Source organism: Cyrtonyx montezumae, unplaced genomic scaffold (genome assembly GCF_038088225.1).
Source record: "Cyrtonyx montezumae isolate F1298 unplaced genomic scaffold, pur_monq_1.0 scaffold_9, whole genome shotgun sequence".
Lineage (NCBI taxonomy): Eukaryota > Metazoa > Chordata > Aves > Galliformes > Odontophoridae > Cyrtonyx > Cyrtonyx montezumae.
The window spans coordinates 1,278,309-1,291,578 of record NW_027072100.1 but is presented as its reverse complement, the minus strand read 5'-3'; the positions used below and the strand labels follow the sequence as shown (position 1 = coordinate 1,291,578).

General features: G+C 40.6%; 1 protein-coding gene across 9 annotated transcripts in view; it reads left to right on the top strand.

The window, feature by feature from the left end:
* PHF20 (PHD finger protein 20) overlaps window positions 1–13,270 on the top strand; it is a 60,169-nt gene that overhangs the window by 24,277 nt on the left and 22,622 nt on the right. For 7 of the 9 annotated variants that reach the window (XM_065754215.1, XM_065754209.1, XM_065754210.1 and 4 more), the window contains one exon: window positions 7,036–7,314. The exons of the other annotated variants lie outside the window; for them this stretch is intronic. In XM_065754215.1, the coding sequence (XP_065610287.1) occupies window positions 7,036–7,314 (279 nt within the window). The remainder of the gene's footprint in view (window positions 1–7,035; window positions 7,315–13,270) is intronic. 9 annotated transcript variants of the gene reach the window in all.

The window sequence follows — 13,270 nt, the reverse complement described above, 5'->3', positions numbered from 1 at the left end:
CCTGTGCCCCTGTTAACAGTTGTGTGTAGGTCCGTAGTGAGCAGAGGAAGTAACCTCTTCTCCTTTGCTCAGGTTTGATGTGATAGTAGCCCTTTACTAACTGGCTCTTTTCATCTTTGTCTTTCCACCTAACCAGTGTGATGATGCATACATTTGTATTTAACTGTGGTATATCTAGCCTTGGTATCAGTTGGTGTTGGTTGGGACTGTTTCTCTTGGTGCCATGATGTGTAAGTACAGAGTTCTGGGGTTGGTGGTCAAATGCAATTTTTAAAAAACACCTCCTGTCAAAGGGTTCTGTTTCTAACTGTTACCCATGTAGCTCTTCATTAGTTAAAGAAATTGTAAAATTCTATAACTGGAAAATCAAAGGAGTATTAAAACTGGGCTGTTGTCATAGCTGTGTGCTCAACTTCAGAAATTATTTCTTTCTTTTGAGAAGTTCTCTTGGATCTGAGTTCAGGGTTAATTTAGTGAGGGCTAGTACATACAGTACATACTCAACTGCTTGTGCTGGGTGACAGCAAACAAGCCATGTCTAGTAACTGAAAGAGTGAATCAACAAAGTAGACTTCATTGTGTTTGTTTTTAAAAAAGGCTGTTTGCTAAGTGGGGAGGCTCTTCCCCTTCATGAAAGGCCTTAAAGGAATTGATTGACTGATAGGGATTTAAGTTAAATACTAACAGGTTTTTTTCCTTAATCTGCATATTTATGGTCAGCTTGAATTCATGGATACAATTTACAATCACCTTGATGTATTTGTCCCCCTGAACTTGCATAATATACGCTGGGGTGAGGTGCTGCGTTTTGAGTAGAAAGTGGAGAAATTAACTGATATGTACAAGTGAAAGTCAGGATTGATACCTCTTAATCTTACAGTTTTAGCTGTAGAGAACCTTAACTTTGGCTGCAAGTAAATGGGATAGGACCCCAGGGTAATGCTGGTGTGCAACTGAACTGCTGAGAGTTAAGAAACTGTGATTTCACTGGATATTTTTTGCTATTATTGCCACATTCCTCTTTATTATTATTATTCTGTGCGTTACTGAGCACTTGTTTGGGTTTAAACTGGTAAGAATTCAAGTCAGCATGTAATACTGTGGTGTAATTCATGCCAGTGCGATTCAGGTGAAGTGAACCAATAATGAGCTAACTTAATTGGATGCAAGAAGCAAGGATGTGATAACATAACTTCTGGTTGAACATATTACCCAAAGCCTCCAATATTGCTTGTACATGTAATATTGCCCTTGAGTGAGCTGGGTTCTAGTCTGCTCAAGAGTACATGCTCATACTGAGTTTTGGTCTGAAGTTCAGGACTGGTGGTTGTGCCTAAAAATCCACCTTTCTGAATGGGAGTTTTGTTCTGGTTAATTAAAGCCATCTCATTTCGTGTCCAGGCATGATGGAAGGACATTGAAATACAGAAATGGGAGTGCTTTCATTGGAGGAGCTAACTAAGAGTGTAAAGACTATTACCATAAACTGCTGTAAAAGAACCTAGGTTTCTGTTTTTAAGTAACTCTTACAATTTTATTAAAGTGGTTTGTAGATACAGTAGTTTTAAAATCCCTGGATCCAATTATGGACAGATCTTCTGTTGTTAAACAGCAGTTGTGCTTCCACTGTGGGGAATTTAGGGCTTACTTTTGGCATTGCTGGTATACTGCACTGCAGGTGACCTGCCTGATGGGGGAACAGAAGTGCTTTGGGTTTCTCCTAGTGTGAGCAGCAGCACGATGTGTTGTGGGATCCAAAAATATCTCAGAAAACTCCCAGCGGCTCTCTGTGCGTTCTGGAGAGCTGCTGAAGATCATGCTGCCCTGAAAATAACTAGCATTGGGTGCTGATGGCTGAGTTAGCATACTGTGCTGGGTGGTGAGCAAGAGAGATCTCTCTCCAAATACTCACGGTTGAATGTCAAGCCATTATGTTCTCAGATTCACAACTGCTTTCAAGAGATCTGGGGCTTGGAAGGGAAGCATATTGCCAGAACAGCTGATGCACGTTGGGGAGGTGGGAGGGGGGTTGGGACAAAACCAAGTATCTCTTAGGGATGTGTTTCTGATAAAATGAAGTGTGGGAATGTAAGTGAAGGATAACTTAGAATAGTGCAGCCTTATAACTTAGTACTGTTTGTAGCCTTCAGCTTTTGATTGGAGTTTGGTGGGAACTGATTCTCTTCCTCTAAGAAGATGAATAACCTTAATGTGTTGTGTTAGTGTTGTTTTTTGTGTGAGTGGCAAACCCTGACTTAACACGCATGCTGTAGGGAAGAGCAAGGTTGTTATCAGCAGTTTTTAAGAGTAGAAGGGATTTAGGGTTAATATTTAGGGGTGTTTGCCCCTTCACCAATCAGCAGAGGATTCAAGATATGTTACAGTAATTTCAATCACTTGTAACAGCAGATGCAATTTGGACTGTTTATCTGCTTGCATTTTAAAAGGTGATGTGTCCTAGCAGGGCAGCATAGCATCATTTGCCAGAACTGAAGTTCCTTCTTTTAGAGTTTTTGTAAAATCCTGATTAAGTTAAATTATACGTGGTGGGGATAAAAATCCTATTCTGCTGGATTTTGGCTCCCCTCTCTTTAGGGACTAGAACTGGTGACTTAAAATTTAGCTAAATGAAGCCCTACTTCAGATAGGGGGCCAAGAGCCTGTTGGCAGGCTCTTACAGCTGGGTAATGCACTGTTTCACACATCTGAAAACAGCTTTGAGGCACTCTGCAGCTGCTGGCATGGCTTTACTCTTGCTGCTTTTGCTTTCCACAGAACTGCTATCAGGTTTATGTTTCCCAGAATTTAAGATGCCTTTTTATTTGCATAGACATGCATCAAGGATTTGATTTGCCTTGTACTTACCATGTGGTTTTCTAATTCCATCACTTTTGGCTTTGGGTTTCAGTTACAGAGAAGCTGTATCCAATTTGAGAGAGCAGCTGCATATTCTGCAGCTTACCTAGGTGGGCACCTCTACTCCAGGGTTGTCTAAGAGTCACCATGTTAAGCCTAAATATGGGGTGTGTGTGCGTGTGTGTAGAAATCCATCTCAGATTGCTGGCCTAAACTTGCTTGCTGATATACACTGATCTGGAAACAGTGTTTGTTAAACCTGACCAAGTGCAAGTAAAGCCTTTAAAGCCACCTAGCTGCTCCACCCTCTGTGTCAAGGTTGGTGTAGAGTACACCAGGCAGTTGCAAGCTTCTGGTGCATTGTAGACATCATCCCTATTTTTGTTGTAATGAATTTATTGCCAGCACAGGGAGGACGTGTCAAGTGGAGCATTACATGAAGTACTGTTGTCTTGCAGTGTTTAATAAATAAAAAAAATGTTCTGGGCTCAGAAATGAGAGTTGTGTATATATGTAATGGGCTGCAATTATTGATGCTTTTAATACACCCAGCTTCTGTTTTCTATACTTCCTGTAGTTGGTAGGCTTCTGGACGCACTGGAGGTGCCCAAAAAATGCTTTTTCCTGTTTAAAGTAGGTTGAGAAAAGTAATTAGATGGGATGGTTTTTTGTTTGACAATATTTTGGAAGACCAGTTTTTGGAAAAATGAGAAGAAATGCAGTTTGAGCACTAAGATGGTGAGCAGGAACACTTGGTGAGCTGAAGGAAGTCAGCCTGCTGGTGTAGGGATTCAAAGCATGATGTAAGTGATGGCAGCTGGGTGAGGTGTAAGGTGGTAATTGAGATGTGGGGATTAGATGTATTCCCAAGGAAGCTCCAGAGTGGTTACGGTGATTCTGAGGCTGACGGTGCTGAACTGGCAGTGTGGAACTTCCCAGGCCAGCTTTGCCTTTCTATACGTGAATGGGAATGTCAGTGGTGAGTTTTCCCATTACTGTACAGAACCCTGGTTCACTGGTGCCATTACCTACAGAACAGGTACATTTTACATCAGCAGTTCAAGAAAGGTAATGCTAAGAAACTGATGAGTCTTGAAAATAACAGATGGAAGCATTGGAGGCTGCTTTCTAGGGAGACATGATCTGTTTAGTTCAACAGCAGATGAGGGAATAGTTTGATCTTAGTTTGATCTCTTGGGAAAGTGGAAGATAGAGACTTGAAGTCTCCTCAGTTTAAAATGCAGTTGTTTGCAAAGATCTGATAGCTAGGAACTGCAGCAAGGTAAGCTTTAAGTGTTACGTGTTCAGTGCACTGGTGGCAGTGTGGGGTGGATCACTAGTGCTTTGCAGAAGGTTCCCCAGGACTGGAGACCTGAAATCAAGGTGCTGTGCTGCTGCCAAGCATCACTGTCCTAGCTGGAGCCAGTTAAAACAAGGAATTTGGGGGAGTAGGGCATGGGTAGGGGATTCAGAAGCTTCTATATGCTGATGTTTCACTGCAAACTTACTGTTAAATTTGGCCTGAACTGAAAGCTCATGTCCTTTGGATAGTGTGGCACAATGAGAGGTGAAGTAGGTTATTAAACTGAATGCTGAATGGAAGTTTTTGTCTCTGCAGTGGAAGTTAAGAGACACTGTTGTTTGACCTTGAGTCTGTGTGAATAGTAGTGTAGCAGTTGAGTGCCAGGTAAGGATATTCAGTTTTGGTTATAAGCTTGAAAGAAATAGTGGGTGGGAGGTCTGTAATGTTTCTTTGTACTCAGAGAAAACAATACCTTCAGTTCCTTCACTGTGGAAGGACAAGTGCCTGAAAATCTGATGCCAATAAAGTAAAACTTTGATTGTTCCTAATAGAAATCAGTTTTAGTGCCGTATTCTGTCAGCAGAAAATACAAATGTGTGTGGGTGGAAGTTCGTGTGTTGGTTTAATGAGAGAGCTTCAGCTGGCATTTATCTGGGAGCACAGGCTCTCCCAAGGCCCTCCTGGGTGGCAGGGTCATGTATCAGCTTCAGTCTGTTTCCTGGCAGCACGAATTCTATTGTCTTTATTTGTAAAGAAGGAACATGCCCCCAAATATGGTGGCAGTAGTAGTAATTTGAGCTTTATTTTGAACTTTCTGTGGTTCTCTGTGGTTTTGTTCCTCTAATTGTAATGAGCTCCTCTTCTTTCCTTCCCCCTCCCCCATGTTTGCTACCTCCTTGTTGCTAAACTTCAGCTGAGATGATCCTGTGCTCCTCCTCTAACTTATAGCTGATCATTTTGAAGCTGTTCTTTGTGTCTGCTCAAGAATTTGTCCTCAATGGAAGGAAAGTGCTCCAAGCTTGGGTAAAAGAGCTCCTGACAGGGCTTCATCATGTCAGCTCTGTGACGGTATCACAGCTTCCCTTGTCATCTTCATAATCCTTGTTGAGTAAATGCTTGGGCCCATTGTCCCCTTTCTGCTGTAGTTAAGTTTCCCCATCTTCATGTTGGTTAAGTCGAAGCAAGTCATCTTTCATTGTTTGGAGAGCCTTGCAGCTGAGAGAACGTTTCTGCATTTCCTTTCACTAAATCCACCAGCCTTTCCATGGGCTGGGCCAGGGATGCTTTATTCTTTAAGAATGCAGATTCTGATGCTGTGCGGTGTATTCAGATTTGGCTGTGGCAAACTGTCATCCTGCTAGCCGGTTGTTAGGTTTTCTCCTACTTCACTACGCTCATTGCTTGAAGCAATTTCCCTGTCAGGATGTTTTTAACGCAATGGTGCCAAAATTGCTCACTTACTCCTTGCTGTTCTCCTTGGGAAACGCCTGAAAGCAATGTTGTAATTTTTCTATTCTTTCCTTTAACCAAACTAATGTGCGTTCGAGTCTCTTACTGCTTCCCTGTGTGTCAGATTCCATAGTACCATTAGCTGTTGTTCTCTATGAATGACTTCAAGTTATGTTTCTTTTACATAAGGTAGTACTTAAACTGAGAACCCTTCAGATGCCATTCCTAGGATGCTTTTACGTAACTTTTGTCTGTAGTGCAGCAGAGCTCGTCGTTTCTGTTGCTGCCTGCTAAAAATCTCTTAACAAGCTGTGCTGTGTTCTCATATCAAAACTGCCAGTGCTATCTTTAACACTCCCATTTGACCCATTGCTGCAAATGTGTGCTTGTAGAAAGCCCTTACAGCTCTTGATCCTGTCTGTAATGTTTTGGGTCCTCTTGTGCTCTGTTTTCTGCTACTTCTAATGTAACATTAGCTTTCATGAATATTCTGTGTGTCTTCTAGTTGCGTCACTGTGGCTTGGGCTGGGTATTAACTTTTAATGCTTCTTCCTTTTTGATCCTAGTAGTTCAATAGTACACGTAAATATGGAAATGTTTTAGTGCTGGTAAAACAAATGGACAAATTACATTTGGAAACTGCTCTGTAAAGATGACAGCTCCTGTCATGTTACTTTGTTGTCCTCAGATGTGGTCTTGACTTGAGTAATTACTTGGATTGTTTCTAATCTGTATTCCTAATTTCTACCTCTCTTGTATTTATCAGATACAGACCCTGGTGACAACATTTCTTTTGTGTATTTCTTAGCAAAAACGTGAGACAAGTTTCTGAAATGCTGGAAGGAGTAGGAACTTCTTTCTTTCATGGTTGCTTGAAAACTTCAGTGGGTTTCTGTTTTACTTGAGTAGTATCCTTCTGACATACTGATTACTGTTCCATTGTTCTTGGAAGTAATCAGGCTTGGGAGGTCAGACAAGGCATCCAGCAAGGAGGTAGCAGAGGAGCTCCAAGCAAAGAAGCATAAGTGTTTTCCTTGGAAAATGTTTTGGCCAAAGATGTGAACAGCTAAATAACACACTTTGTAGAACATAATCCTCAGCGTTCTGACTGAAATAAGCAATCTCTTTGTAATTCTGTCTTGTATCTGTAGTAGTGCTGTGTACAGTGCTATAAGGAGTTGGGCGAAGGAGTGGAGTAACTCACTTATAAAAGCAGTAGCATTGTGACAGATAAGTTTAGGAGCACAGTATGGCCAAGTTTTCTCTTAGTCTTAACAGCATACAGCCTAGAAATCTTACTGGTAGCATTTCACAGCTAACTTGTTTGAATGCATGCTCATTTCTTAAATGTTTTTTTTTTTAATGTAGGAAGACATTTGTTAAATATAGCAAGTGCATGGGGGAATTTATCTGTTTTGTTCTTACAGTAACAAAACCTTTTAGGAGATCAGATTTTCTTGCATCAAAAAAAGCTGCAACCGTTGATCAAGATCACAAGTTTAAATGCAAGTTCGTGGACTGTTCAAAATCATTCCGCAAAGCCAAGTTATTGCATTATCACATGAAATATTTTCATGGAGTGGACAAGTTTGCAGAATCACAGCAGAACACGGTAAAAAGACACATTCAAACCAGAGCTTCTTTGGCTTCTGAGAAAGCTAATCAAGAAAGGCCAAAAAGAGGACGGACCACAGCTGGTTCATTGTGTAAGTATTTTGCTGATTTTATTTTATTTTTCCTTTAACAGCAGCAAGCAGAAAAGGGCAGAATTCCATTCTCTTTTGGGCTGAAGGAGCCTCCTTAGGGCTCCAACTTGCATATTTCTTTGTGGACTTTGTGGAGAAACAATGATGTCTCTAAACATTCAGTTTTAGAGAAGATAAAACTGAAGAAATCACCTCATCTAGAAACATACAGAGTTCTATAATGAGCTGACTGCAGCTTGTCTTATTTCTTTGCAACAGATTACTCAAATATTAAATCTGCTCCTTTTTCAGAACTACAGTCCCTTGAGTCCTTTTTTCCTTCTGTTTGTGTCAAATGCCTAACTAGTACTGTTGGAAGACTTCTTTTGTCCTTTCTTTACTAAGTGAGCAATTTTTCTTATTTCTCACTTCGCGCTTTGTTTCACAGTCCTATCTCAGGAGTGTACTTTAATATGCTAGTGTGTGTCTGCTGGCAGTTTTTAATTACCTGTGATGGAAATCAAGGCATCTGCACTTGTTAAATACTACAGCTGTCCTTGAAAGATACTCTTGCACCTGGCAGGTAGTTGAAAGGGAAAAGCTCGGTGGTTAGGGAAGAAAATCAGAGCACTTTCTTTGGTTATAACTGCTTTGCCATCTTCAGAATTATATTAATTTCTTCTTTGCTGTTCTGTTCTCTGAAGTTTAGTTCCTGGTGTATTGAATGCATCAGAGTGACAGTCATGGCATACCTGTGGGCTGGTGTTGGTACTCATAATGTGTCCAGACTGTTCCTGCGGGCTGATTGCACTTTGTGTCCTAGATCCGTGGGAATTGTCATCTCTTGTCTTCGACTGAGCCTGTTTTATCAAATCCAACTTTCTCTTTGCTGAGTTCTCTGGTCCTTGTAAATGTTGTTATACTTTCCTTATAAATTCTGATCTTTCATCAGTGTTCTCTATGATTAAGAACTTCAGAATCTTACAAGTTTTCGCTGAGTTGTCAGCACAGTGTAGCAGAAAGATATATGTAGATAGTTTGTCTGCTTTTCTGTGTCCAGCAAACATTTTTTCATTTGAGATGCTACTGCTTATTCTGCTTTATGCTATATGTAAACTTCACTTCAGATGGTTCTGTAGTTTCAAATAACGCAAAGGCATAAGATTTAATAACTTAGAGGCAGCTTTCCTTTAGCTGTGTTAGAGCACGCCAGCTTGTGTTTATTACTTTGAATGCAGCTTACATGTAACTTCACTGCCTGCAGAAGCAGGGCTGCACTTGAGTGCTTAGTGAGGAACATCGGTAACGCTGCATGCTGGTTGGAATAGGCTTCTTGCTTGGCAGGTGATTTTGTTGTTTTTCTTTAATAGCAGATTTCTGTTCTGCTTTGTGAGATACCTTGCAACTACTTTAGTTTAAAAGTAGTTCTCTTGTGATTGTCTTGAATGAACTGACTTGTGGCTCAAGATTTCGATCCTTTCCTTACTTCCTTTCCTTGAAGTATATCCTGTTGATGTGGTGCCATCATCTTGTCAGCATAGGTAGGTAATTCTTCAAAGCATTAATTCTTTTCTTGAAGTCTACTCCTTCTCTTCCTCTGTGGTGAGTGGATACTTGTAATCCATATGTGGTTCATAGCATATACCTGCAAGTATCTCCTTGGCTGTACTGACTGTTGTTGAACAGTGAATCAAGGTGGAAGGTATTGAACTCCACGCCTGCTCTCAAATACAGATGTTGTGGAGACACAGACTTTTCCTTGATAAGGAAAAGGAATGTCATACTTCATATTATAATATCTGATTATTAAGTGATGGTTTTGTTGTTGTTGAACTTTTTTTCCTAATTCTTGTAATTCTTCCTGTACCATGGATACATAAATAGAATTGATGGGACTCACACAGTTGCATTTTGTGTTCTCTTGTTTTTGTGTTCTTGTCTTTCTGCATGCACCAATTTCTGTCATTAATTGCTTGAATAGGAAGACCATGCTGCGGGATGCAAGAAGAAACAAATTAGTTTCTAATTTCTTTATATTTAAGTAGAGACTCTGAAATTTAAGCACTGGAACTATTGTAAATCGTACAATTGGGAACTGGCTTCAAAAGGTTGATGTGGCTAGAAAGATTAACATGGAAATACTTGTTCTGTCTGTCTTCCTCCCTAAGGAGGAGCTCACTTTGGCAGTGCCGAATTTGACAGATACCTCTTAAATTCTGTGGTGGCTTTTCATAGAATCACAGAATATCCTGTGTTGGAAGGGACCCACAGGGATCATTGGATCCAACTCAATTTAATGGAAGTGAAAGAATCTATCACTGCTTAGCTGGCATTTCTGATTTCTTTGATCAGAATGATACAGACTTGAATGGCTACTGGATACTTCTAGGCAATACCTCTTTTCTTTATCAGGAAATATAAGATCATTATGTTGAAAACTCTCTGGTACCAGTGCTGTAATACTTAACTCCGTGAGGATTGCTGCTATTTGCTCTTTCCTGAAAGAACCTGTTCTGTGTGGGCAATGAGGCAGTTGGTTTTGCATCCCTGGCATATAGGAGCTGCAGGCATTTCTACCCTAAACTCTTAGCTGCTTTGCACCTGTGAGGGAAACTATAGAATCAGGTGCAGTTCTTTAGTTTAAGAGGAAAATCAAGATCTGTACAAAATGTATGTTGTTGCATGAGTTTAGGTTTTTGGGCAAGACTGCAGATTGCTTCTTAAAGTCAAGGAAGTTGCCTTAGATTTTTGATATCTCAAGATGGGACATTTGCTTGAATTTGTCACCTTGAAATTGAATACTGTGTATTATCTGCTAAAATTTTTGGCAGATTTGCTTGGTGATGATATATATATTATTTGCTGTAAGTGAAATAAGGAAGTGGAACCATTTTCCATGTTTGTATACTTTAATATTAAAATATTTTTTCTTTATTTGTAGTCACAGCTTTTTCTCTGCAAAATCACTGACATTTTACTATAAATGAAGTCCATCTTCTCCTACTATGACTTGTGCCCTTCAAACATTTGATGTAGATTACTTTATCTGAAGATGCCAGCTTTTTTCAGGTCTCTCTGGCCATCCTGTGAAGTACCCACAGTGTTTTTAGGAAGGTTTGTTGTGTCCTTACTTGGACCACTGCAAGGAATTTGGAGGTTTAACAGAACTTAGTTACTGCCCTTGTGCCAGACAGTGTTGAACAATCTTTCTGAAGCCTGCAAGTCAACCTGTGGCAGACTTCAGTGCTTGCTGGGCCTCAGATGTGAACAAGCAGGGTGATTTGTACCTGAGGAAATGTCACTGAAACCTTCACAAAGTTGGCTGCAGTACTCATAGTACCCATAATAAACACTTGGTGCTGACAGGCTTCATACTTCCCTCACCCTGACTGTTGTGCAGGAATGAACTTCCCCAGCTGGAGAATACCCTTACCCTAATGTTTCCATGGCACAGCTCTGCTCTGCAGAGGAGTCTTGCTCTAAGTGATGTTAAACTGGTTTGCAGAATTCAAAAGCACCTTGTGGCACAGGGCTGGGTTTTTAGGGTGTGAGAGTATATAAGTAGCTTGTGTCTGCTAGCAGTGTTAGCCCTACTACTTGTCCTTGTCATGAGGAAAAAAAGAAACCACATGACCACATTTGTGTTTCAGGGACCACAGAAAATCATCCCTCCTGCTGAGGAGTAATTTGGAGATGCTTGTAGGGGGAGAATACCATGCGTATTGTCAGTGGACTTAAATTTTTATATGTGCCCACACTGTTAGAAAAGCATCACAAGTGTCTAATGTTAGGAATACATACCTAAAGTGTCTTTGTTTGCATTAGTGAAAAGACCTTAATCATGTCTATGGAGGGGGCAGGGTGGCAAGCTTGCTTTTCTGGCTTGAACTTGCCAAAGGTGTGTGGTGTCATCTTGTAGCTGTTAGTGTGGCTGACAGCACACAGCTCGGTGGTTTTCATGGTGGTGCATTATGGGTGGATGCTCCTTTGAAGAATGTATGCAGGTATCCTACATGTGCAGGGGTGGTTGTTGTCAGAGGAGATGAGGAGCTATGTTAACAGCCCCTGTATTCTGCAGAATTGCCAGTCAGCCTGTGGCTTTTCTTGAGATACAGTCCACAAACCACATAGTGTTTCAAATTCCTTAGGTATAAGTCAAGATAAGAGGCCTTCCATTCTTGAAAATATGAAGGATATTCTCAGCATGTGATTTCATTGCTGTTAATGATGAGTACTGTACAACAGACAGCACCTGGAGTTCAATCTCTGTTTCCTGTGGAGGTTGAGTCATCTTCATAACTGGGACCTGACATCTGTGCTCCATTGGACAGAAGGCTATTGCACTGCCTGTCACTGAGCTTCAACGTGTTCAGATGAAATTTCTTAAGGCTCTGTCTAGCTAGTCCCTGTGGCTTCTGCATGGCTGAGATGGTTGAGCTCTGTTCTGCGTTGTACTACAGCTTACAGTACAGGCTTACATTGTTAACTTCAGTCAGGTGCAGGGACAAATGCTTGACAGAATTTACTTACAGTGGTAACCCGGTGTAGGCTGTATGTGAGGTGTGTGGTGTGCTCTCTCAGCTTTTCTTGAAACCACATGAGGATTTCTTGATGGGGAGAAGATACTGTTGGGAGCCTTCTAGGAGGGCGAAGGTTGGCTCAAGGAGAAAGAAGCACAGAAGGCATGGCACACTGCAGGTAGTGCTGAAGAAAGCCTGAAGTTGGGAAACATACAGATTTTGCTGGCGTGTTCGTAAATAAAATTAGTTGTAGTCATTACAGTTGCTTTTCATTCTTTTGGGGGATAATTTAGGAAGTGACCTGCTTCACAGTTATACTTAAAAGTGTTCTGAGAGGAGAAAAGACTGCTTATTGAAACACTTAGAAATATAGGTCTGTGTGCTGTAAGTTTAGTCCTTGCACTTCCAAAAGAAACAAAATTCAAAATGTTATGTGTTTGATAACTTTTTTTTTTACTAAATGCACCTGGTGTATGAATGAGTACCTTGGGACTCTTCAAAAACATTGTTACTGGTAGTTGAAGAATATCACAGAAATAGATTAACCTTTGTGCGTTGTAGAAGATGCAGCATGTTCTTAAACAAAAAAAAAATCTTGAACTTTAACTCTTGCAAAGCTAAAAAGCCTCATGAATGTAAAAACAGGCTTTTGTTCTGCGGAGAGGCTGTGCACGTGGATGTGTGCTGCTGGAGGGTGGGGTCAAGATGGCCATAGTGTTCTTTGAATGATAACTTAGGAGATAGAGTTGGACTGCTGGGAGAGGAGAAAGGAGGCCTAAGTCAAGGATTCTGCCTTGTGTGGATATTTTTCTAGTGGGTTTTTTTGTTTTAAATTCTTTGAGATGGTATGCTATAAATAATTCTGGAATTCAAAGCAGGCAGAATGATCGATAATCAGGAATGCTTTTCTGACTTGTTTGTGTGTCTTGTTGCCATGTACTGATATGTTCTGCCTTTCAGAACGTTTGCTAGGACAATGTTGTTCCCAAGTATTTTAGTAAATACCTTAGTCTTGCTGTTTTTGTTTCTTTGTTTTAGCTACTGTGTATCATGAGAAGTTTTTTTTTTCCTCAAACAGTTCAACCTGATAATTGTGAAAGTCCCAAGAAGTGATTACAGTTAGTGACAAGTCCAACAAGAACACAGATGTACTTATATTACAGCAAGCTTACTCCTGCAGAAGTTGGTCCTCTTCAAAATGGAAAGTCATACTTCGTATTTCACCAAGGAGTATTTTCTGGTTTTAACAGCTCTTGGGGGGTGGGGGGTAGGGATAACAAAACAATTTTCTAAGGTCTTTGTAGCTGTTTTGATTTCAGTAAGCACCCAGGGAAAGGCAGCAGTGAGTTGCCAGAATGGATGAAAGCCCATTTTATCATGGTCTTTTTGTGTCTTTTGTCTTCTCTTGTGGCTAATGTACAGCAGTATAGCAAATGACTGAAGGGAAGCAGCAAGTT